This window comes from Neopsephotus bourkii, unplaced genomic scaffold (assembly GCF_033783945.1).
Source record: "Neopsephotus bourkii isolate Nb327-2 ecotype Australia unplaced genomic scaffold, CSIRO-AGI_Nbou_v1 NB_398, whole genome shotgun sequence".
Lineage (NCBI taxonomy): Eukaryota > Metazoa > Chordata > Aves > Psittaciformes > Psittacidae > Neopsephotus > Neopsephotus bourkii.
The window spans coordinates 551,437-576,470 of NW_026900902.1; the positions used below are offsets into that span (position 1 = coordinate 551,437).

The window sequence follows — 25,034 nt, forward strand, 5'->3', positions numbered from 1 at the left end:
GTTCTATTAGACATATCACAGTCACACAGATGTGGCACTAATCACAGGGTAGGAGTTGCCAGCTGCCTGGGAGGATAAAGCTACTCTGACATTATCCCATCAGGCACCCAACAGTGGCTTAGGAGATACATCCACTTAGCTGACCCCTTTGTAAGGAAACAGGTGCCCTCTGAGCATGCTGGGAAATCCTTTCTAATGCAGTCAGCTCCCCCACAACAGTTCATGGCTTAAAGTTAAAAAAAAATAGCAACTCCCTTCATTCTGAACGCTGAGGTTGGGCAGAAAACGCTGCAGCTTTCAGGGGGAGCCTGGCTTGATGAAGATAATTATGGTTTAGCAAGTTACCCTAGTGAAAAATATTTCTGTGTTGAAAACTAATGATGTTGGGGGGGGCATCATTTGCACTGTAAGTTTCGGACTTGATTTTAGACTAAGATATGCACTGGAAGCTGATTCTGCCTCAAACCTTGTGTACACATAAAGCATCAAAATTCTTCCCTTTGCAATATTTCCAGTTGTGGAGGAAGCCTGAGGGGTAAACTTTTCCCCAATTAAAAACCAACAAAAAACAAACAAAACAAAGGCTTTGGTAAGCTTTTGAGAAGAGACTGAGATTTGGTATGCCGTATAGTCAAAATTATCACAGCTTTCTAGTGTTTTGTTGTTGCTCTTGCTGCTGTTGCTTTCCTGAAGAACCCATCTGGCTGCTCTCATACCTTCTTTTGCTTACAGAATACCAGTGGCACAAAGTTATTTTGCTATCCAAAGCATGAATCTTTGCACTACATTCACCTAGTAGGGAGAAAACACAGTAAGGGTATTTAAGCAGTGACTGATATATGATATTTTTCTACAGAAAAGCACACATGAGCAAAGGACATGAATGAGGGGACACTCAGCAGGACACAAATTCACTGACGATGCTGTGGAATTCCTCTGGTCCCATATACAAAGGAGGTGTTAGCCACACCACACAGCATGTCCAGTGCCCAAAGAGGTCCCAGGGAAGCTGCCCTGCCTCAGCCCCTCATCCCATTTGAGCCATGGGTGTGACAGATAAGAACAAGCCACACCAGAGCCAGGCACAAGAAACCTGTCTCCTGACCTCTGTGCCACACCAGCAGAAAAAAGGTGACCTGCACCCTAGCCCCTGGTGTGGATGCTGAACGTGTTGCCATGCTAACAGGGATGCTGTCAGCTCTGGCTGGGTACCACAGCAGCACACCAGCCCCACTGCCCTGCTCCCCACACTCCATGCTTGGCACAGGAAAACCATCTCCTTCCTCCTCCACCCTTGTAACCCCATGCTCCTCCTCTCGCCACCTGCTGTTTCCAGCCCAAGCTGGAGCAGAGCATAAGTGCGCCAGCTGCACCTGCAAGAAGTGCCAGGATGACTGTAAATCTCCACCCTGCCCGAATAAGCACAGACTATGTTCTTACTCGGGCAGCTCCCCACCCTTCCATCCCCCCTCCTCTCTTCCACAGTTCATCAGTGTGGAGGTGGACATGGTCAGAAGCAATGCAAGACACAAGCAGGGAAGAGCTGCCATCAGGTAGTCGCTCCCTGCCCAGGCTGGAGGGAGGTGGAGATACCACGACACCAGAGGTTCTCTATGTGTCAAAACCATGTGCAAGCAACATTTTAGCAGACTGCCTCATGGGAAACTTTGCAGGCAGGGATATTCACCATCTTCAGGATTACATGGAAGCTGAGAAGGAATCCGAAAGATTACCTAACAGTTACATTTAGGAGCCAAAAGTAACACAAACATCCACACAATCCTGTGGTAAAGTTATCACTGTGCACCAGTAGTAACTTCTAGAAATACAACCAAATGAGGATCCCACCACATTGAAACAAGCCTGTGTGCCACAGTGAATGCTGCATCACCTAGCAAGGGTTGCAGCTTCAAATCCTAGCTCAGGACCAATATTTGTGTTTTCCTGTGTCTTGATCTCTCACCCCACAGACCCCTGTAATGCCAGTGACAGTGCATGCATGAGTGGCTCTCCTGGAAGCATGCAAGAAATTCAAAGAATGAAGTGTAAACTTTATCTTCCTCCTGTGATTCTCATTGCATGTGCTCAACTACACCACAAGCCTCTTTTGCACCCTTAAAGATTAACACAGTTATTCTCTTGATGTGGGATTCCTCATTATCATACAAATAAATGATTAATTGTCATTGTACCAAGCAAGTGCAACTTTTATAACTATATGAATCAGCACTGTGCCAAACCCTGCAAGAATAGTAAGAGTGTTCAAGTATTTATTGCATTTTATTGCTTCCTGGATCATTTAAAAGCAGTCACTGACAAACAACCATTTACACAGGATTGAAAGTTTGCCTCGGATGTACTGAGCAGTTCTGTATTTCAAAATGCAGGCATATCTTCTTTCCCAGCAATTTAACATCAGGCCTTTGGCAGAAAACTCCACGGCTTGTCCAGCAAATGCTACTATTTGCAATGGCACATCTTGTGTGTTACCAGAAGATAATTTTAATGAAACTTTGAGTGTAGTTTTAAGTACTGTTCTAACGATCATGCTGGCTTTGGTGATGTTCTCCATGGGTTGCAATGTGGAACTTAAGAAGTTCTGGGGCCACATAAAAAGACCCTGGGGTATTTTTGTCGGTTTCCTTTGCCAGTTTGGGATTATGCCTCTCACAGGCTTCTTGCTGTCCCTGGCCTTTAACGTGCTTCCTATTCAAGCTGTTGTGGTGCTGATCATGGGATGCTGTCCAGGAGGCACAGCCTCCAATGTCATCGCCTACTGGGTGGATGGAGACATGGACCTCAGGTAAGACCAGCCATTCCCTAAGTAGTTCATCTGGCTTTTTACTCTATACTGAGAAAGACTCTCTGCTTTTTTTTTCTTAGTTTCCTGGCCCATGCACAGGGCCACTTGTAAAGATGTTTAGTTACTGTAATAGTAGTAAATATATACAGAATAGTAAATATCCTTGGTTCAGTGAAAATTCCTGAGGAAAATACCACAACAGAATTGTGTACATTAGAAAATGCATTTATTGTAAATCTTCAGGTCCTGCAGAAAATAGCATTTATGAAGACCACTAAGATACCAAGGGTTATGAAATCTTTGTCCAAGTTAGAACTAGTTTTGTGATTTTTTTGTTTCTCCCAATATGTGGGGCATAAAAAAGAAAGAAATATGTGTAACAAAGGATTTTAAGATCTGAATCCTCTGTACTAAATAGTAACTATGCAATAGTTCTTGAAGTAATGCTTCTTGAGAAAGACCACCTGTGGACAGACATTTTCCCTCCTTTTGTGGGAAAAGACAAATAGACAGGCATAGTTTATCTCTTTGGGAACTAGTACAAATGAAAATCACTTGCAGTGATTCTATTTGCTCTTGGCACTTTCTGCAAAGTCCTCAAACTGAAGACAAGTTTTACAAGCTAGAAGGCACTGTCTGAGGCAGCCCTGCATATGGGGGCAATGAAAAAAACCCTTTGTGACAAAGTGTTGTGGTCTCAATGACAGGGTGCTCTGAACTCAGAAACAGATATGTAAGGCACCTGGCATGGCCTAGGACATCAAACACGCAGGAGAAGTGAACCCTACTCATGATGCAAATTCCATGGGGGGTTCATTAACTCTAACAGCCTTTAAAAATGAGCCATCTTTTGATTTTTATATCCTGATTACTTTGCTGTAAAAAAAAAAAAAAAAAAACAGGATCATTTCTGTTTCCCACAGAGGAACATAAATTGTAGCATTCCTCCAATTTATCATATGCCAGTCTGAACTAGAAATGGAAAAAATAATAGAAGTAAGAAAGATGTGGAGCTAGGGCAAATAGACTAAGAATGTTAATATTTGTAGCTTTAATAAGACATTTTTTCCATCCTTTGAAAATAGTGAGCTTTTCTGTCATATGTAGGTGTTAATGTAATACCAGATTTAGAACTATGCATGAGGTAAGCTCTGCTAATCACCAACTTCCTCACTGTGGAGAAAAGACCTATGATATTAGGGAGGTGTAAGACACCTAACTTCAATAAATACAGGTCTAAGAAACCACAGATGGAAAGATATCCAGCACAAGTCTGAAATCCTGTCCTAGTCTTTCCTCAGAAGAACATACTGAGCTAAACTATACTTTCACAGCTCTGTATGTTCAAAGTCACACTACTGAAACCAATGGTAAAACGGAGAACCAATGATAAAAATAGATATGAGTAGGGTTATACACCAGGATGCCGCCAGAGGGTGAAGTAAATTGAAACTACCTATAAAAAGTTGTTCTTCAGGTAAAGACATTTACCTTAAGAAATCAAAGGCTTTTGATCAGTACCTTAGAGGCAATAACTCAGGGACCAGAAAGTATGTGACCTACAGCAGAAATGGCAATGTAAATGTCTTCAGTTCTTGATAGAAGAATAACAATATAAGTAGCTTGGCTGGTTTCTGGAGCCAGCACATTATGATAGAAAGCCCGTCTGGCAGAGCAGACAAGGTTTTGGTCTTAGCTGATAATATTTTATGTTTATACATAGCAACCCATGAGAATTGTCTACAGTCCTACTTCAAAACTTCCCAAAGCAAACAGACCACAGGTCAGAGCAGGAGTTTGTTTTCTACTGCTCATATAATCACAGGGAGATGAAGGATGAATTTTTATACCTTTTTCAGTAACTCAGTGCCAGCTTCCCATAGGGACATCTGTTTTTGACATCTCTTGATATTTCACAAAAACAACTGATTCTGAAACACCATCTTCTCCACAGCAACCCTGGGATTGTCTGTTAGAACAGGGACTGAGATTAGGGAATGTGCAAACTTTAGAGCAGGATACAGGGACAGTACGAAGATGTAGGAAATGTGGAGGTAGGAAAAATAATCTCTTTTAGCCATTTTATCCAAGCCCCTAGGAGCTTCTGTGAGAACAGGGACTAGGGTCAGATAATGTGCAGACTGGAACAGGATATATATACAAGGACAGTATGAAAATGTAGGAAATCTGGAGGTAGGAACAAATAAGCTCATTTATCTATTTTATCTTAATTGTAGCCCACGTTTCTTTTTTTTTTTTCTGTGTGCACAAACTTTCTTGCCTGAGGCTCCTACAAAGTTCTATGCAAAGACTCTGAAGCAGAGAGTTAAAGGGTCAAAAAGGAATGCCGATATTCCTGTGGTTTCTGTATTAATTTTCTAGATTTCTCTGCACCTGCCCAGTTTGTGGACAGGGTCAGTACACCCTTTTCTGAGGACCAGCAACATAAAAGAGAAATCAGAAGTGAGACTCAAATGGAAGTTTCTGAAGTCCCTCAACCAGAACCCTCTCTCATTATTTTTATGTCAGAGGAGTGTGATTTGTAGACATAATTTTATCTATTCTGCTCAGACTCTGAGAATTTCCACCTTATTTTAGCTATCTTCCCTTTTCCTCCTTCTTCATTCCTGTCTCAGAATGCATCTGTCAGTACAAGGTGTTTCAGGCCTGATGGCTTCAAGATTTTATATTTTAAAACAGAAAAGTTTTTGCACAAACAAAGGAAGCAGCAATACTTACGCTAAGCTTCACTGGGTAGTTCTCATCACCTACGCTTTGGCCTAGAGCAAAACAAGCCAGAAAAGGGAATTTTATTGCAACACACAACCTAGACAGTAATTTTTTATTTTCTTTTATTTTTTATGTTGTTGACTTTTGAGTGAAATTTTAACACTCCATAAATGCTGGTATAATGGAAAACTCCATTCAATGTGAATCTGACCCTGTCCAGCTTGCCACCCTCTCAGAAGCTAGTTGGACAGGCAGCATGCAGACAGACTGGCTAACAGACCTTCCTGATGGATGCCTGTCTGACTTCATCATTTACACTGAAAGCTATTGTCCTGTGGCTGGAGAACATGTTGCTATTTTATGTCTCTCTGTTTTCAGCAGAAGCCATTCCTTCCAGCTAGCCTTTTTCTAACCTCAAATACATGATAAATGGACTGTAGTCAGCAGCATTTCCTGACCAACATTTCATAAGCTGTGAAGTCATAATAAGAAAATTAGGAAGACTATAGACTAGCATGAGATGAATTGTCCATCTACCCAATTTCTTTGCAGCATCAGCATGACAACCTGCTCCACACTACTTGCAATGGGAATGATGCCACTTTGCCTCTTTGTTTACACCAAGATGTGGACTAATGCAAATGCAATTGTACTCCCCTACAACAGCATTGGTGAGTCCAATGAAGAAGCACTTTCCCTTCTCCTTTATACCATCATCATGCAGAGTCATGAAGAAATTACCCCAGATTTTGAAAAGTATTTAACCTCCTAGTTTCTAATAGCTTCCATGGGAATTAGGTACCTCAATCACTTCACGTCATCCACAGCTCTGCAGAACAAAGACTTTATAAAGTCTTTTTAAACATTGTACATATACTTGTACAAAGTATATGTACAGATACATGTACAAAGTCGTTATAAATGTTGTACAGATATTTATCACAAGATTGTGCATGTTTTTCTTTCCAAATGGTTTGGAGACCTGCAAGGTACTGGGTTAGAATCATTTGTACATGAATAGCTACTTCCCCTGGATGAAAGTGTTTGTAACAGCTTTAAAGCACAATACTGCAAAGTGCTGAGGCCATAATCTGGCAAAGTACTTAAGCACATGTGGATAATTAAGCAAGTGATTAAAACTGCTGAAAAGCTGCAATCTACACCGCCAGAAGTGGCGTCATTTGACATCCTGTCGAAAATCTCATTCAGCTACAAAGAAAAAATAGTCAAAGAATTTGGAAATACATGCTCCAGTGCTTTGCAGAGCTGTGGCCCTAGTGCTTATCAAGTGTGGTTCCATGTTGTGTTAATCTTAAAAGCCAGCAGAATCACTTTCATATTCTTCAATTTCATTTCCTATTGTTCTGGGAGAGAAAAGAATATCACATACATTGCTCTTGCTTTCAAAATAAATACTGGACGGGGGAGAACAAGACAAAAGAAGCTTTAAACCATTTGTTGATATGGTACAGTAGCAAAACACCTGCAGACAAAATGAACATTTAATATAGCTACTCATATCACAGGATAGTGATGATTAGCACACTCAAATTTCTGTCTGCCTTTCTGATGCAGGTGAATGATCATGTAGCTCAGCAGAATGGCAATTACTTCAAAAGGCTTCCAAAGGTAACAGACTCTATAGAAAAGCAAATAGGCAGGTGTGGGTAGAGCATGGATGCATGCTCTGGAGTGCACATACCAGAAACATCCTTTGAAGGCTTGCTCTGCACCCCCAGCCATGCTGCATGGTGTCAGTCCTCCTGACATGAACTTCTGCATGATACTTGGGCTTAAATTCTCTCTTCTTTTTTTAAAGGAATTTCACTGGTAGCTCTTGTAGTTCCTGTTTCATTTGGAATATATGTTAACCACAAATGGCCTAGAAAAGCAAAAATCATACTTAAGGTAAGATATATATATAAGGCTGAAGCATTAGTATTTATGGACAAATTATGGAATCAGCAGCAGTACGTTGCTATTCATAACATTAGTGTCTGACTTCATAAGAGCTGGGAAGTTTTCAGCAGAAACAAATGAGATGCTTCAGAAATGTGCTGCTTTTCCCTGCACAAATATGCATGAGTTGCATACATTATTAGAAACCATGATTATCCAAAGAGCCTACTTTTATCTTTGGCTACAACTGTGATAATAATTGAGTTCAGTTCATAATGTAAACTGAAATTGAAGGAAAATCATTCAGGTCAACTAGAAACAGTTTATACTCTGCAAGGTAAAAAAAAAATAAAAACAGTCTGGATTAAAGAAACCTACAACTTTCTACTTTTAAAACAGTTCATTGATTTATGTGGGCAATTCTGAGTGTGAACAAAATTTTTATTTAAAAAAATTTTGAAAATGTTCCAACTGCTAAAAATCTAACAAAACTGTTCAGAAAATTCAAATATCTTTGCAAGATAGTTTCAGATGCATCAAAAAATGATTTAAAAAAAAACAATTGTTCTCAAAAATAATAATAATAAATTATATGTAATTATATAATAATATAAGAGTATGGAAATATATTTCATATGCTATTTATATTATTACATAAAGTAAATTATTTACTGTTATTTTTATTAAATATTTTTATTAAAATAGCTGTGTAGTGTTTACAGCTAATTTTAGTGTCAGCAGCAAATTAATCATTCTTATCGTAGGTTTAGGCTGAAAGTGACTGTCAGATGTTCTGAGTACCCTTGGTATTTGTTAACCATTCTTACTTAAGACATATATTTTCTAAATTTTCTTGAAGAAAACTACTCTGGCAACTTGTTATTCTACCTATGCTTTGTTATCATGTCTCTTCTGTCAGCTCTGGAAACACAGAACACAAATAAGATCCTTTTATATCAATTTTCTCAAACTCTTAGTTTATTCTGTTCTATTTTTAAATGCACTCACAGTACTTATAAACTTGGATACTATTGAGTGCTGGTTTCAAAACTGTACTGTTCCTGTTTAATCAGTTAAGGGAAAACCATGGACTTAAACTCACATGAAAAGAAACTCTACTTGCTCTTTCAGCAAAACGTTGTTTTGTCCTCTTTCTTACCAAGTGGGTGAGCAACCCACAGTACTGACAGTTTGATTTATGCAGGACAATGAAACATCAAGTGCAATTGAGCTGTATCTGTCAGATTAAGGTCTGTATAGTGAGAAACGGAGATAAGAGCACAAGGACAGTGTGCCAGGTGAAAAAAAAAAAAAAAAAAAGAGCTTGTCAGGCCAAACCACTTTTCTTCTTCCTAGGTTCATGTACCTAATAGCTCAGTCAAACAAAAGTACTTGTTTGCTCAGTGCTCTTAAAGAGGCTTCAGCCAAAGACTGATAAAGCCAATTTAATGGAAATACATATTTAGCTGAGAAATGGATTACCCTAAGCTTAGCCCCAGAAGTCTGCCGGTAAGATCCCTCGCAACGTATGCTATAAGGGCAGACATTTCTCTTGGATATTGAGAAGAGGATTAGTTGCCACTTTTTTTTGTCAATCAGTGGTAAAGATCTCAGCATATTCAGCCACAGGAAATAAAATCAACTCATTGACTACATCTATGTAGAAATGCTCTACAAACCCATGGTTTTCAAAAACAAATTTTCAGCCACGTTAAATATTTACCCCTCCACCTCGAAAATAATTTGCTATTACTAACAGCCTAGGATATAGTTAGCATACTTTATAGTAAGCCCTAGAGTGTAACTGCCCAAGAAGTGGGGGGGGGGGGGGAAAGTGCATTCTACCAGCTATGAGGTTGCCAGCTTCCAAACTACTCTGGAGAAATTTTTCTAATGTGTGCACCATTCCTTGCTCACGTCACACTGATGAAATTGATTTTAATCTCCAGTTCTAAGTACAATTACAGCCAAGGCTTGAAGCTAGTTTTACAGGTACTTGCTATAGATATCTATTATATCTGTGCCTTGATCTTTATCCGTAGTAACACGTTGAAGTACATCGTACATCTCCTCTCTGGGAAAAACAGCAGCTATCTAATCTGTCTACCTGCTGTGAATTACGTTGCTGTAAACGTCAGGGGTTTATGTTTAATAAGAAGTTTCAGTCACTCAGAGACACTCACAGGCATGTTTGACACCATGTTTGATGCCACTGAATTTTGTTGGAGCCTCTTACTTACACAGTCCTTCCTCTTTTCCCTGACAGGTTGGTTCCATTGTGGGAGCAATCCTCATCGTGCTCATTGCTGTGGTCGGGGGAATACTCTATAAAGGCTCCTGGATTATCTCACCCAAATTATGGATCATTGGAACCATATTTCCAGCAGCTGGCTATTGTCTGGGGTTCTTTCTGGCCCGCTTAGCTGGTCTGTCTTGGAACAGGTATGAAATACTCCATGAAAAATACCTCTAGACTTTTTCAACTGTGAAAAAAGAAAAGTTTTATTTAATGATTAATAAATGCTGAGAATCTTCCCTAAACATTAGCTATGCTCAGGGTCACTCATTCCCCAAACCTGTTTCTAAGATAAAACTGTACTTGTGCACATTTTTATACACAGATTCTGACTATACTATTTACTCCAGATGTTCATATCTTCCCCTTGTGTGCCCATGTCCTCCACTACAAATGTGTGAAACAGACCTGACTTATAAGTGAGTTGGGAATGCAGTAAAATTTCTGATGAAGATGCAGCAGCTTGCAGTCTAGAACATCATTAAAAGAAAGGGAGGTAATGCCACACACATGGCTTGAAAGTGGATCACGGTCCCTTACTATTGCTGAACAGCCATAAATTGTCATGTTCTGGTGGTTACGGCCATATGACTATTTTGTTGACTATGTGAGCTGAAAGATAGTTTTTTAGTTATCCATTACTGTATGTTTCTTGCTTATCTAGATTATTACAAAGCATAAGGCTGCTATTTCACAACTGTCTTCGTCTTATTCTCTTTAGATGTCGTACAGTGTCTCTGGAAACAGGCATGCAAAACACTCAGCTATGTTCAACTATAGTACAGCTCTCATTTACTCCTGCACAACTTGAACTGATGTTTACTTTCCCACTCATCTACAGCATTTTCCAGCTGCTGCTTGCGCTACTAATTTTAGGAGGTAAAGTATATCTATTTTCTATGACAGAGTTGTAATTATGATTATTATCAGTCCCATTTTTCATGAATATGGAGAAAACAAGAAGGGATAAAAATAATCAAATGGAAAATAATTAAGTACATAATGATTATTAAGCACCACCACTGTGTTGTTGCCAGTATATAACTAGGAATATACAAGGCTCAGTTCAAAATTTGGAAGACCCCTTTTTTACAGCACAAGGGAGGGCATCTCCACCACCTACAACTGGGCACATGAGACTGCACTGAGCACAGAATCGTTACTACCTTTAACAAAGGAAGGCCAAACGCATCTTCTTCCACTGCTCCAGGGTGCCTGGGTGCTCAGCTGATCAGCAGGGCCATACCCACAAACTCCCCTCCTACCAGATGTTGAGGTAACAGGCATTAGTTTCACAGCTAATGTGAGAAAATATCTTCCCTTAGAGGTAAAGGTCCCTTTTTCCTCCCACATACACCTCTCATAAGTTGCACTTATGCACTGCCACTAATCTACAGAGGGTTGGGACCTTGTCCCTGTTGCTCACACCTGAAACAAGCTGTTGATTATTGAGCTCCCACTCCCAAACCAGTCATCTTACCCAACACCAGAGCACCGTCCCAGTGACGCAGCCTGCGAGGTGCAGCCCCGACTCCAACCTCTCTGTCAGGCAATGGTGTGGGGACAGAAAAACTTTGTCCTGGATCCTGCCAAACAGAACTCACATGGAAGTAAAAGTCAGTCCCACAGACCCAGCCAAGAACCCGAAGACTTGCCGAGCAAGACAGGTAATGTTTTAAAAAGTCACTGCACACAACAGGAGCACAAAGTGGTCAAACACCAAACACAGGATTTAAAATGTTTTCCTTGTTATTTTCTAAAAGTACTTTTCCACCAATGAGTGGAGTTGACATAAAATAGTTAAACATAGCTTTAAAGAAACTGTTTGCTTTAGCAATGTAAGGAAAGAAAATGTTGTATGGGTACACGTTACTACAGTGTCTTTTCAGGCAATTTTTGTAATTTCTTTATTTAATACTAAATATATGCCAATCCCCAGGCTACCGTATTTACAGAAGACATCGGGTCAAAACAAAGACAGATATCGAGAAAACAGAGCAAAAAGAGGCTTCAAAATCAACATCATCTCATGCTAACGTAAATGGAGGATTTGTACCAAATGAAGACAAATAGACAGTTATCTCTGTTCTCACCAGCTAAAAGATATATGGTTTACTGAAAACTATTTTTTCACATGCCACTGCTTTCTGGAAATATTTAACAAAAAGAAGTTCTGTTGATATTGTACAGTAAGATTTTAAAATTATTAACTTATGAAAGGTTTCTACTTTGATTTTTAACATGGTTTCTGCCACGATTGTTGAATCTGGCTTTGAACCAAATTCCCTAAAAAAGATATTTAATGGCTTTTTTGTGGCTTATTTAAAGAAAGGCAGAATAAAGGTGGGCTATTGCTAAAAAAACAAGCAGATATTTGCATTACCAACTCCAGCCATGATCCTGCAAATCTGTCTGCTAGTGTTAGCTCACACAACAAAGAGAACACTTGTAAAAGTGCCTTAAGCAGCAACAGGATTTGATGTGGAAGATTTGATAAGGCTGGAGGACTTTCACTGGACATGAATCAACCATGAAATTGGAACAAGCTAATAATGAAATAAAGTTTCATGTAGGTCAGCCTGGGCAGACTAAAGTCATTACACTGTACTAATTGGTTGAAGCATTAATTTGCACTAAAGCTATGATTTTAACAAGTGCAAGGTACGTTAGAACTATTTTTCTCCCCTAAAGTAATAGAAAGTAACAGCTTTGAATCTTCAGTCTTCTAGGTGCTGGAAACATGAACAGAGAGACAAAGCTGAGGGTATAAGCCTAGAGCAATTTTAGTGTGACAGCTGCATACAGACAAGCAGGCTGAGATTTTGAAAGTGTAAGAAATTATTAACTTCTGCACTGAAAGGGAGGCATTTGAAAGCAGAACAAAATTGTCCCTGATTTGCCCAGGGGTTTCACCAGTGTTAACATGAGACAATAATGTTTGTAGAGAGTTAGTTATATATTTTTATTATTCCATAAACTCAATAAATTTGAATTACCAGGTGTCTGCAACATGTAGACAGTGGTGTAGTTGAAAATTTTAAGATTTTAACTATATGAACCACAGACAGAAATAATTGGATGTACACATACATTATTTGTCTTTGAAAATTCAAGAGTACATATGGAAAGCTGTCTTAAATGTGTGGAGAAAATGTGTTCTAATTCTAGGAGAAACAGTACAAAACAGTACAAACACTAAACTTTTTGTGGCTATAATTTTTTTATGGATACATTCAGTAACATTAGTCCTGTACTTTTAATGTAAAGAAAACATCCAGACAACTTCAGATGAATGAGTGAGAGGTTGGATGACCAAAAAATTCAAGAATTAGCCAACTATCAACACATGGAAACTATACACCTCTTTGTCATATTCAGGTGGACCTTCCAAGGCATTGTGAATTAATGTGGCAGGTTTTTTACAAACACAACTGAAATGGTGGAATTTAAGTTCCCTACATGTAGCTTTCCACTGCTGCAGAAATGTGCCCAGTATTAAGCAAAGAATAAATTATTTCTATCTACCATATGTGGGGAAAAGGGTCTCAAAATGTTCCTGAGTTCTGGGAGGCTTGAAGCTGCTTCACTTCTGGGGGGAGTTGAGAGTGGTTATAACCTCCAAGGAGGAGTTTAACACTTGGCAGGAGGTAGCACATAATGAGGCATGCTGTGTTTTATAGAACGAAGATTAAACAGGAAAATATAGTGAAGTCTGCCATGGAAGAATCATAAACGCGCAACAGCACACTCATAGAGAAAAAGATAAGTCACTGTTTCTAACATCTGTAGTAAAAAAGTTATTGCCTTTATCCTGCATCCATCAAAGAAAACAGGCATCAAAATTTAGTTCGGGTCATGACTTTCTTACACACCAAGCTGCTACTCTTTCCCCATACTAAACTTCAATGCTTCCATGCATATTTTCAACGCATTTTGAAAATGTATTGAAGAATAATAGTTTGTCTTGCTCATACTATGTGTGTGTGTATTTAAAGCAACTGTATAAACGCTGAACTGAATAAAGTCAGAAGCTATTTATAATTTTGCCCACTGGAGTAATTTAAGTTGGAAAGAATTGAGACTGAAACCTAACATGCAGACAAAGCTTATGGCTTTAAGATGTAACAAAAATACCTCAGATTATGTGTAAAATGAATATGTTTAATAATCAATCATTGAATCGTAGGATGGTTTGAGTCAGAATGGACCTTTAAAGGTCACCTAGTCCAACCCGCTACAACCGACATCTTTAACTACATCAGGTTTCTCAGGGCCCCTTCCAACCTGACCTTGAATGTTTCCAGCAATGGGGTACCTACCACCTCTCTGGGCAACCTGATGAAGACTAAAAGGCATATGGGATGTCTGATGACATATTTAGTACACATTTTTTAATGTATATGAGCACTTAGAACTCCAGGTGAGGGACTGTTCTGCTTTTTGGGGCTACAGAACTGATGGACAGTAGTAAAGCAGTGCATGTCATCTACCTGGATTTGTGTAAAGCATTCAACGCTGTCCCACACAACATCCTTGTCTCTAAATTGGAGAGACATCAATTTGATGGATGGACCACTCGGTGGATAAAGAACTGGCTGGATGGCTGCACACAAAGAGTTGTGGTCAATGGCTCAATGTCCGGCTGGAGACCAGTAACAAGTGGTGTCCCTCAGGGATCGGTGTTGGGACCGGTCTTGTTTAACATCTTCGTCACTGACACGGACAGTGGGATTGAGTGCACCCTCAGCAAGTTTGCTGATGACACCAAGCTGTGTGGTTCGGTTGATATGCTGGAGGGAAGGAATGCCATCCAGAGGGACCTTGACACGCTTGTGAGGTGGGCTGATGCCAGCCTCATGAAGTTTAACCATGCCAAGTTCAAGGTCCTACACCTGGGTCGGAGCAATCCCAGGCACAGCTACAGGCTGGGCAGAGAAGAGATTCAGAGCAGCGCTGCGGAGAAGGACTTGGGGGTGCTGGTCGATGAGAAACTGAACATGAGCCAGCAGTGTGTGCTTGCAGCCCAGAAAGCCAATCGTATCCTGGGCTGCATCAAAAGAAGTGTGACCAGCAGGTCAAAGGAGGTGATCCTGCCCCTTTATTCTGCTCTCGTGAGACCTCACCTGGAGTATTGTGTGCAATTCTGGTGTCCTCAACATAAAAAGGACATGGACCTGTTGGAACAAGTCCAGAGGAGGGCCACGAGAATGATCAGGGGACTGGAGCACCTCCCATATGAAGATCGGCTGAGAAAGTTGGGGCTGTTCAGCCTGGAGAAGAGAAGGCTGCGTGGAGACCTCATAGCAGCCTTCCAGTATCTGAAGGGGGCATATAGGGATGCTGGGGATGGACTCTTCATTAGGGACTGTAGTGATAGGACAAGGGGTAATGGGTTCAAACTTAAACAGGGGAAGTTTAGATTGGATATAAGGAGGAAATTCTTTCCTGTTAGGGTGGTGAGGCACTGGAATAGGTTGCCCAAGGAGGTTGTGAATGCTCCATCCCTGGCTGTGTTCAAGGCCAGGTTGGACAAGGCCTTGGGTGATATGGTTTAGAGTGAGGTGTCCCTGCCCATGGGAGGGGGATTGGAACTTGATGATCTTAAGGTCCTTTCCAACCCTAACAATTCTATTATTCTATGATTCTATGACTGAGGTTGCAGCTGCTACAGCCATTACAATTACGTCTAACAAGGGTCATATATCCCAAGCTTTATGTGAAGCAAAGCCACCTCAAAGGTCTTAACCAACATGTGTCTAGAGCACATCAAACCTAAAACAGAAAAACACAGCTTGATGTTGCCAGACACGGGCTTATGTTGACATGACAGTTGTTAAGTCTCCAGCTGTAGAAGTCTGGGCAGCATCAATGTCCATCCATCACTGGTGAAGCTGAAGTGAGTGGGTTATCTCATTGCAACATAAGGGACTTCTGGAGAACCTGTGCCCTCTCCTCAGAGGCCTCCAAAAAGATGTTTTTTGTTTCTTTAGGTGTTAGCCATACCAGTCCTGACATATGGGCTCTCAGTTGAGGGAGACTGGTAGCCTTCAGCCTTGCAGTTGCAGTTGTCTTGCAGTTATCAAACAAAAACCCCTGGCTTGCCAAGATCAGCTTGTTTAACCTGCTCAATGTCATCTCCTCTCATGTCCTTCAGAACGAAGATCATCTGAAAAAAGGCAGTATCACCTAGTCTCCACTGCTGTTTAAGCATCATGATCAGGTGAACAGATACCAAATGTAATTAACTCTTACACAAACTGGTAATCATGAATTTACTGGTGCAACCTAAGAAATTATACAGATTCCTTAGCTGGTGCTAGGTTAACATATCTAGTTTACTTTTAGACAACAATTCATGTCCAGGGAGCTTGGGTAGTCCCTGACTCTTAACTCTGCTGCACTCTCGATTCTCAAGCCATTGCAGGCAAAATGATCTGAAGTATGTCTAAGGATAGTCATACCCTAAAATTTTAAATGACAGCCATTAACTCCTAACTCCCCAAGTTCTGCAGTGTAAGAGCTGCACCGATGTGACAATCATACTTGCCAAATCTAAGTCTGTAGCTATAAATCTGGGTATAAATACATGTTTCCTACTCAGCAAGGAGAAAGAGATGCACCACCATGGAATTAATCATGCTCAGTGTCTCAGACTCCTGTTACAGGATGAGTTCTCCTCTGGAATTTTCTGTCTCTATAAAGTAGATTTATGTGGACACATTTACACCAAATATTTCACTTTTTTACTCTCAGAGAGAAAAAAAAAAAAAAAAGAAAGAAAAAATAAAAACCCAAACACTAGTTGAAAATAAATACCTCTTTTTGTCTTAATTTATTTTTCTGCATAAAGTCTCTGAACACCCACTATGTTTCCTTTGACCAGGATGATAGGTCTTTATAACTTAGATAAAGAAAACCAAACAAAAAAAAAATTCTGCATTATGATTCTAATCTCTTATGAACATATAGCTAATTTCTCAGCTGGCCAAAAGACACGTAGAAGAACTGGTTCTGTCATATAGTGTGCTGTGTTAGTTAGAAAAGAGTGCAATTTGAATAGAATTAACAAGCAAATTGATTTCCAGTTTACATTTAATGAGTTTCTTGTTTCAAACTAATTAGGTTATGATGCTCAAAAACCACTATGGTAATCTCTGCCAATCAGTATTATTTTTGTCAGCCTCAGAAAGGAAAAGTGAACTTACTGTTTTGTGGTCCAATCAATTAACATACTGCATGCTTGATGCAAATCTAAAACAACAATCAGTACTCCCTATCTCCCAATGCACAGACCTCCGCTGTTTGGTATTTAAGAAGAACGCTCCTTCCTTCCGCATATTAATTGTATTGTTTGCTTATGTCCAGAAAGAAAGCAAATGTAGCATCATAGTACCACAAGCAAATGACAACCCAGCAAACCTGGCTGGATTTTCCTACCCAGGTCTGAAGGAAAGTAGGAACAAATCTCTGCTTCTGTTTCCCAAAGAATATACATTCTGCTCCAGAAGCACTAACATCGCAGTTAAACTGAGCACTAACCTTAAAATATCAAATGTAAAAATAACTGTTACTTGCCAGAATATTTGTGAGTCTTCAAACTGGAATTGCAGAAGGTGGATAATTGAAAGCCCTGAAGGTGTACTTATATGTTTTCATGAATAGATATCTGCTGTGGAACGATATTGCTGTCTCCATTTAATTTCCATTAAATTTAGCCATCTACAAACAAAATTTCAGCATCGATCTTCATCCTTCCCTGAAAACAAGAAGTCAGCACTGCCAGTAGGAAGAGACAGATGCCTCTGGAGAGCAAGCCATCACACCCCTCAGACACCTGGTTTAGGGTGGGAGGAATTCTGAAAGGAGACAAAGAGATCATGCACAATTCAGTGTGAAATTTGGTTGCCTGAACTTAGGAATCTAGTGTGATACGATATGCCCTGGGATGTTCTGCCTGGTTTTCTGCTGCCAGTCTAGGAAGTCACAGGTATTCTGTAGGTCCTGTCTCCTGGCTACACCTACCATAGCCCTACAGCATCTAAAATGGCACCAGACGCTTTTTTAGGCAGGCTAAACCTCCCTGTAACTTCTGTGCAATTCATCCTTACATGCGGGATTTACCCTGATCTATCCAAATTCCTCCTCAGTCAGATGAATGGCCAGGACTCTGCATGAGATACTTGCAAGTCCATAGGAAAACCTTTGCAAGATATTGTAAAATATCTCAGAATTTAGAAAAATAAAAAAAAATTAAAAAACAAAAAAAGCAGCCCTTCCAGCTGCCTCTTTGAACTAGCCAAAAGTATGCCTCCTTAACAAATTTCTCCCTGCCCTGCATCTCTACCCAGAATTATATGGGACTTTGAAAGGGCTTGGAACAATATTCAGTGAGGACATTCCAAACAATGTCTATGTAAACAAAGCACATATAAAAATGTATTAGTGATATCTCTGCTTGCTCATAATGGACTTAATGAATGAATCAATTGCCAGTAAGACTTGAAAGATCATAAATCAGCCTCCTCCTTCAGATAAGGTTTCAAGAAAATATGAGACTTTAGAAATATTAACCTGAAATGAAGATTTTAATCTTTTGGACTTTAATTATTCAGGGATTCAGCCATCAGAATTGGACTTTCAACTTTCTAATAACACATCAGTTGCTAAATTTTTTGCAGTCACTGTATTTACTTAAAAAAAAAAAAAAGAAAGAAATAGCGCTGAAGAAAACTCTTATTTACTGCAACAGGGAGTTGATAAGGTCTTTAAGTGGTATATCCCCTGTTACTACATAGTTTAGATATTGTTATGAAAAGGAATAATTTTTGTTCCAAACAAACAGAATCTAGTTGGTTTCCCTTAGAGCACACAAAGCTCAGTTTCTCATTCACTGCAATTGTTCCTGACCATGAGAAGTATTAGCAATTACAAACCTAGTGTTTCCACCTCACACAAATCTAACATTGCTTCATATTTTATGGATGTAATTTAATTGCTTCAGATATAATGATTAGATATACTGACCAGATATCATTAAGGTAATCTGATACATTCTTTTAAATATGACTACAGACCTTCTGTCTCCTTCTTCTGCACTGCCTTTATGCATTACTCATTTGGGAGATTTCATCACAGGTTTTAAAAGCCATTTTCCCCCATCTGAATTCAAAATAGATGTAAGGAGGTCATGTTGAGCTGGTAAGGCCCTGTTTAAATAATTTGGTGGTACAATTAATTCCCCACAAGTGGAATTAATTGCAAGGGATTAATGAAAATGTCAGGGTTACAGGTTGTGCTGGTGATGTGTTTCTAATGTCAGTAGTAAATCTGCTGTATGTAGAACACAAATTCTTTACATGCAAGGCATTTTCTTTAAAAATATACCCGGAATTCAAAAAATAACCCGTAGCTGATATGGACCAATTTTCTATAAAAGTACACCTACTGAGGAATCAGAACAAAATACGCAGCTTACACAGATAACGACATATTTAAGGTTTAAGATATCCAATAATGATTAAAAAATAGTTAAAAATAAATAAATAAATAAATATGAATTTAATGCAAAATATCTAAAAAGTGGGTTTAAGGAAGAGATGGGAAAAAGACTATTTTATGGACTAATTAATTGCTGGCAATTTAATATGATGCTCAAGGTGCAAGTTTTGGCTCAGAAAGTCCTTCAATAGTTATTTGCTGGAAGCTGCAGAAATATGTGCCTATGTCTCTTTCACCCTTTCCTTGACCTGCTTCTGTCACTGCCAAGCTAACTGAGGTTCTTTGTCTGTTTGTGCAGTCATTTCCACTACTCATTAAACCCAAGGAAAAACACAAGCTACTTTCAATTATTTTGCCTATTGAAAAGAAAATAACATCTGAGTGGAAGGACAGAACACTGAAATGAACAATGTAGTGAGAGGGGGGATGGGAGAAAATTATTTTATGAAGACACAGTTAGCTGTCCTCAGAGGGGACTGCTCATCACATTGATTACTTTCTTTCTATTCTGTATCACTTCACCCAATCTGTGAAGTGATTTGGTACATAAAATAAAAACTTCCCACAGTCAGAAAACGTGAACCAGCTGGGGGATCTTTACATCACCAGAATCACTTATGGGTTTTGGAACATCACTGGAATATGATCAAATTAGTCACTGCAATTCATTCACTCTCGAGATAACAAATCCTCCTCGAGGTCTTTGCAGGCACCTACTTAGAAACACTGTGATGTTACTAAAGGCATAGGAGCTTCGGCTGCATGATTTGAGTGGTGAGGAGTCAAGGATGGCTGGGAGAGGAAACTGAGGTCAAGCAGCGGTGAGCACAGAGCACTGTTTCACCCCCGTATTTCAGCCAACTGCTGCACTGTACCAGTTGTGCTCCTACCACCCATGAGGGCAGAGCAAGAGGATGAGCTAGTCCACTCTCTGTGCTTAGTTTTCCCACTTGATTCCCTCCAGACTAGAGCCAGACCACAAGCCGCCACTCAGACTTGTGAGGACAGGAGAATAGGCTTGTCTCAGGCACAAGTCCAAGCTACACTTGGCAGCAGAGATGCAAGTTTAGGCTATACCTTTACTAATAAAATTAAACAGGGGGCAGTCTCTAACCCCGGAGCCAAGTGGTATTGCCCATCTCACATGCACAACACTCGGATCTCTTTTCCCACAAGCAGGAAGGATGCATTTCAGTCTCCCTTCTGAAAACAGTCCCCTCCATCAGCCCTAGCCTGTCACCAGTCAGGACCGTCAGGTCACAAGAGCTGAAGCTGTTCCAGCAAGGGTGCAAACAGTCATGAGACAGTCCTCAAGCCAGTGCCCTCCCCTTGGCTTATTTACTGGTATAAGATGCCCAAACCCATTTTTTATTTCAAACACTCAAAACTGTTTGGCTTTAGTGAGACCAGAGAATTCAGGGTAAAGACCATGTATTTTCCCCTATTGTTTCCTTGTAGACCTATGGTAGCTCTGACTCATGCTGTTAATGATAGATTAAGCTTTAACGAAATAGATAAAGTTATTTATCTTTCTTCAGTTGGAGTAATTTCTACTTCTGTGGAAATGAGCCTCCACTCCTAGAAAAACTGAGCATATTTATCCCAAAAGAATACTATATCTTTAGTGTAATGTTCCTTTTGTTTTCATTAACAATTTGATCTTGGTACCATTTATAATCTACTTTGAACATGATATATTTTAATTGTTAATAAACTAATGACTATGAAACAGAATAAAAGCAATGACTGGGATTAAGTTTTCAAAGGAGAATTTCTACTTTTTTCTATGCTATGAAGGCTAATTGCATTGTATGAGTTATTTTTGTTTAACTGCAGAGAACTACAGGACCAGGTTCAGAGGTGGTGTGCTGCCTTTAGGCACACTTTTCAAAAGCCTGTGTCTCAAGTGTATACAGTAATACAGAGTCACTTCTGCATTTCCTACATGATAAGAAAGGACATCTTGACAGGGTAGGAGGAGGAGGATTAGTGCTGCAAGGCTACTCAGTCAGATACATAAACACCTTTGCAAATGCAAAAAAACTGTTTCTTGTACTTAATGCTAAACTATTAAGCAAAGACGCCTGAACTCCAGAGACACCTTACAGTTTTGCCCAGGAGTTCTTCAGATAGCTTAAGTGACACACGCATGCAGACTCTGAAAATGCCTTGTAACACCATTCACGTCAGAAACAAGTTTATCCCAAAGCCGAGCCAGGCCCTAGATACAAGGAGCTCCCCGACCAGCTTCTTTTCATGGCTTAGCCTAGCAGTCCTGCTCTGAGAAAACCTACTCAAGTAGGTTTTTATATGCAGCTGTTGTTGATGACCCATTTTCTACTCCCTTGTCCTCTCCCTCTCAGTATACATTAGCCAAATCACCCTTGCTGCTGGGAGGATAGAGTTCAATTCCTTCTTCTACCTAAAGAGATTTAAATCACATTTCCCAATTCCCTAAAGAAAGCTCAACCACTTAATTCTGTCTGTTAACTTGTGCTCAGCATATCTCAGCATCCTTAGTACACAGCCTGTATGCCAAGCTGTCCTTGCAGCTCTGCTCTTGACTGGCTTTCACTGTGACACATCTTTGAGGGACTGGTTGTTCTCAAAAACAGAAGTCCTGTCCTTCAAACAGCGTAATGACTTTCCCTGGAGGTAACACAGGTGCTTAGATTCCTGTTTTTCAGTTGAAGGGTGAAATAAAAATAATCCAAGAGCACAGAGATTAGTTTATAGACACTAGGGCACACACAGAGCACCAAACAGTAGAGTACTGCTTCCAGACTCCCCATCAAAGTAGCTGAAAGGAGCTAGCAAAATATGTGAATTTTCACTTTCATCACAAAATTTAGTATGGGTGTATGTGGTTTAGCCCCTAAGAAGAACACTTTGACATCAACGGTGTACCTCAAGACTGCAAGATGCTTAAGAGACAGAACAGACACCATGCCCTGCCCCTGGGGCTGCCCACAGGAGTTCTTAAGCCATAAGGAAGGTAACCATGAGCACAGCTCAAGTAGTGTGTTGAAGGAGAGGGTCACACAGACCAAAAGTAATCAGCACAACAGCATCCCAGAGGGGTGCATGTCAGCAACAAGCAGTGTCTGCTCTGACACTTCACCTCTTACATGCTGCAGTTTGTTGGTGAACGTTACCATGTGCACAAGAGTATGCTGTTAAATTACAGGGTGGCCAGGAAGCAAGTATGAGCACATGCTGATATTTGATTCTGCCCTAGCTATTGGTAACAGCTGAGGTCAGTTCCCCAGCAGTATGGGCATGAATCAGGTCCTAGTCCTCTTTCCTTTAGGAGTATATATATAACAAGGCAATCTTCCTTCTGTTTGTGTAGAGGTACCTCTGCCTCAGGCTGAGATGTTACCTAGGCATATGCTAGTCCTGTCACAGGCAGCACTTGCTCTGATTTCTGCAGGAGGTAAACCCTGTATCCAAAAAGTCACCAATGTACATGCCAGCCCTTTATCAGTCTTTTGTAGATAATGCCACGTATTGCATTGCAACAACAGATGGTAAGTCTAGACACAGCCAGAGACATGAAGGCTGGCTTCTTACAGGAGAGCTCCTGTGTCCTACTACAGGCAGCTTGGCTAGATCAGTAGCAGAGAGCTGTCAAAAAAAAGGCTTTAACTATTCCAGGAATACACATGTAAATGCATGAGTAACGATATGCATAGAGGACGCTACAAGGAAAGGAAAGAAATGAGGTGGAGAGATAACAGAAAAAGGGTGGGTAAAAACTGCAATTACAGTGATTATTGACTGCGGCAAGAGCCTGAGCATGTAGAAACAGAAGTGGGTATAGCACAAGGATGAACACAAATGTAGCACAAGGATGAACACAAATGTAGACTGCAGTACTGTAATCCAACCGAGAAGTGCTCTGAAACAAAACTGGAAAGGGGGGTCAGAATTAGTAGGAACAGGTTTTGGAGAAAAAGAGTTTGTGGTACCTTTCTTATTGACATCAAAAATTGACAAAGAAGGAACAGTTTTCAATATTCCTGCTTTTCTTTCTGCAAATGTACCTTTAAAAGTTAGAGAACAAAACTATTTATGTAACAGCCCCAAGATTTTCTATAAGGACACAGAGTTTAATGCTCTTTCTGTTTTTAACTACCTGATGAAACAAATAGGGTGTGCCATACACTTTTACCAGCGAATCTCATCTTTACAACTTCAAGTTCTTTTTATCTTTGAAAGATAAAAATGGCTCTTCTTATCAGATAAGTTTCAGGAGATAGGAGACAGGAGTTCAGCTAAAAGATATGCACTTTGGATTAGCAAGTGAGCAATGGAAAAACCTCTAACCTGCAAAGAATCAAAAGGAAAAAAAAATGTATTTTCCCTTTCAATCTGTACCCTACTAAATATACAAAGATTTGCCTGATATTCAGTCAGGTTTGCTCTGTAACTTTCAAGCAGGCTTTAGTTTTCCTGGCTGCAGTACAGGCCCTATCTTCTCAGCCTTCATTGATTTGATTGGTTGGTTTGAGTCAGAAAAAGTGTAATTGCATTAAACAGTTTCATGTAATGCACTGTTACACTGAATTTATGCCACAACTGAGCTTCCACAGGAATCAGCTTGTCAAAATAGCCAAACAGTATTGTCCTCTGCCGCCACTGTGTCATAAGTGGTGGTGTACTGTAATTGCAGCAAATATAATCTATCTATTCTTTGGGCAACACTTAGAAAGCAGCCTAAACAAGCAAAATATTTCAACACCGTCTTACTGTGCTCTTATTAAGTAGTAGCCTGCACAAACTGATTCTCTCTTTCCTCAGATATTGAGCCCATGGAGGCAGATCTTGCTTTTGTGTGGAGAAAGGTTCTTCATAGATGACTGGAATTTGTGAATTCAGATTTTAGACTGCTTTCAGATCTTAACGCAGACAACTGAAATTCTTTATTGTAGTTTATATTGATTTTAATCAGTCTCTTGAAGTACTGGCCTGGATGATAGTGAGTACTCAATCTCTTGAAGCACTGTAATAAAAGCTTGCTTTCTTTTCACAACAGGAAGTTTTGGCTGCAGAAATAGTGGTGTGAATTCCATGCCCAATCCTATGCCATCAAACTAAATTAATTCAGTAGTCTTAAAATACCCAGGGAACAGTTGACTTAAGCTCAGAGGTCGTCTCAGATCTTTCAATTACTATTTCAATTGAAAAGAAAAAGAAAAAAAAGTTACCATCCTACTGTATTTGTTCTTCTTTCCTCCCAACTAGCCTAAATTATCTTGATTATTTTGTCTTGTCTCTTATTTTTAGCTCTGTGTCCTGAAGCTAAACTTTTGAAATCATATGACATATTTACACAGAAATGTGAAAATATCAGCACTTAATGACACATGATGGAAGCAAGAGAGCTGAGATCCAGAGTTTCATTTTGCATAATCTGTCACTGTGATCACATGGTTTCATCACACAGCAGCACATGTCAGCACCGTGTGTTCAAATGAAAAGAAGACCATAAATATTATCTACTACAAAAGTGTGAAAAAGTTATTGCTTCTTTGCATATCTTGTTCTAGAATACTGACATCAGAGATACTGAGATACCAAGGTGAAGTACAAAACCAGACCTTAATAGGTTTAATTTTTAGCTCTAAACAACATAAATACAGGCTACAGTGATGGCATGCTGTCAAGCTACACGTGCTTCTGTTAAAGAGTCTTTCACCCAACTCAGTGAAAACAACAACCCAGAGACCAAGAGGAAACAAATATTCAGTGTGTTACTAGCCTCCTGGATATGTCCTTGGTCATCTGCTTTGGCCCATTGGTTGA

General features: G+C 39.8%; 1 protein-coding gene across 1 annotated transcript; it reads left to right on the forward strand.

The window, feature by feature from the left end:
• The first annotated feature begins 2,209 nt into the window (after nt 1-2,209).
• Nucleotides 2,210-13,769, forward strand: SLC10A2 (solute carrier family 10 member 2). Its single transcript, XM_061349259.1, has 6 exons — nt 2,210-2,803; nt 6,086-6,204; nt 7,353-7,441; nt 9,699-9,874; nt 10,450-10,607; nt 11,668-13,769. Exons 1-6 carry the CDS (start codon nt 2,382-2,384, stop codon nt 11,799-11,801), a joined length of 1,098 nt encoding a protein of 365 aa, XP_061205243.1. The 5' UTR covers nt 2,210-2,381; the 3' UTR covers nt 11,802-13,769.
• Nucleotides 13,770-25,034: the final 11,265 nt, after the last annotated feature.

What these genes read in the sequence shown, in the direction of transcription:
- SLC10A2 (XM_061349259.1), top strand. Translation starts at nt 2,382, where the DNA reads ATGCAGGCATATCTTCTTTCCCAGCAATTTAACATCAGGCCTTTGGCA. An exon ending in GATGGAGACATGGACCTCAG is followed by an intron (nt 2,804 to 6,085) that starts GTAAGACCAGCC and finishes ATTTCTTTGCAG; the next exon opens with CATCAGCATGACAACCTGCT. An exon ending in AAGCAAAAATCATACTTAAG is followed by an intron (nt 7,442 to 9,698) that starts GTAAGATATATA and finishes TTTCCCTGACAG; the next exon opens with GTTGGTTCCATTGTGGGAGC.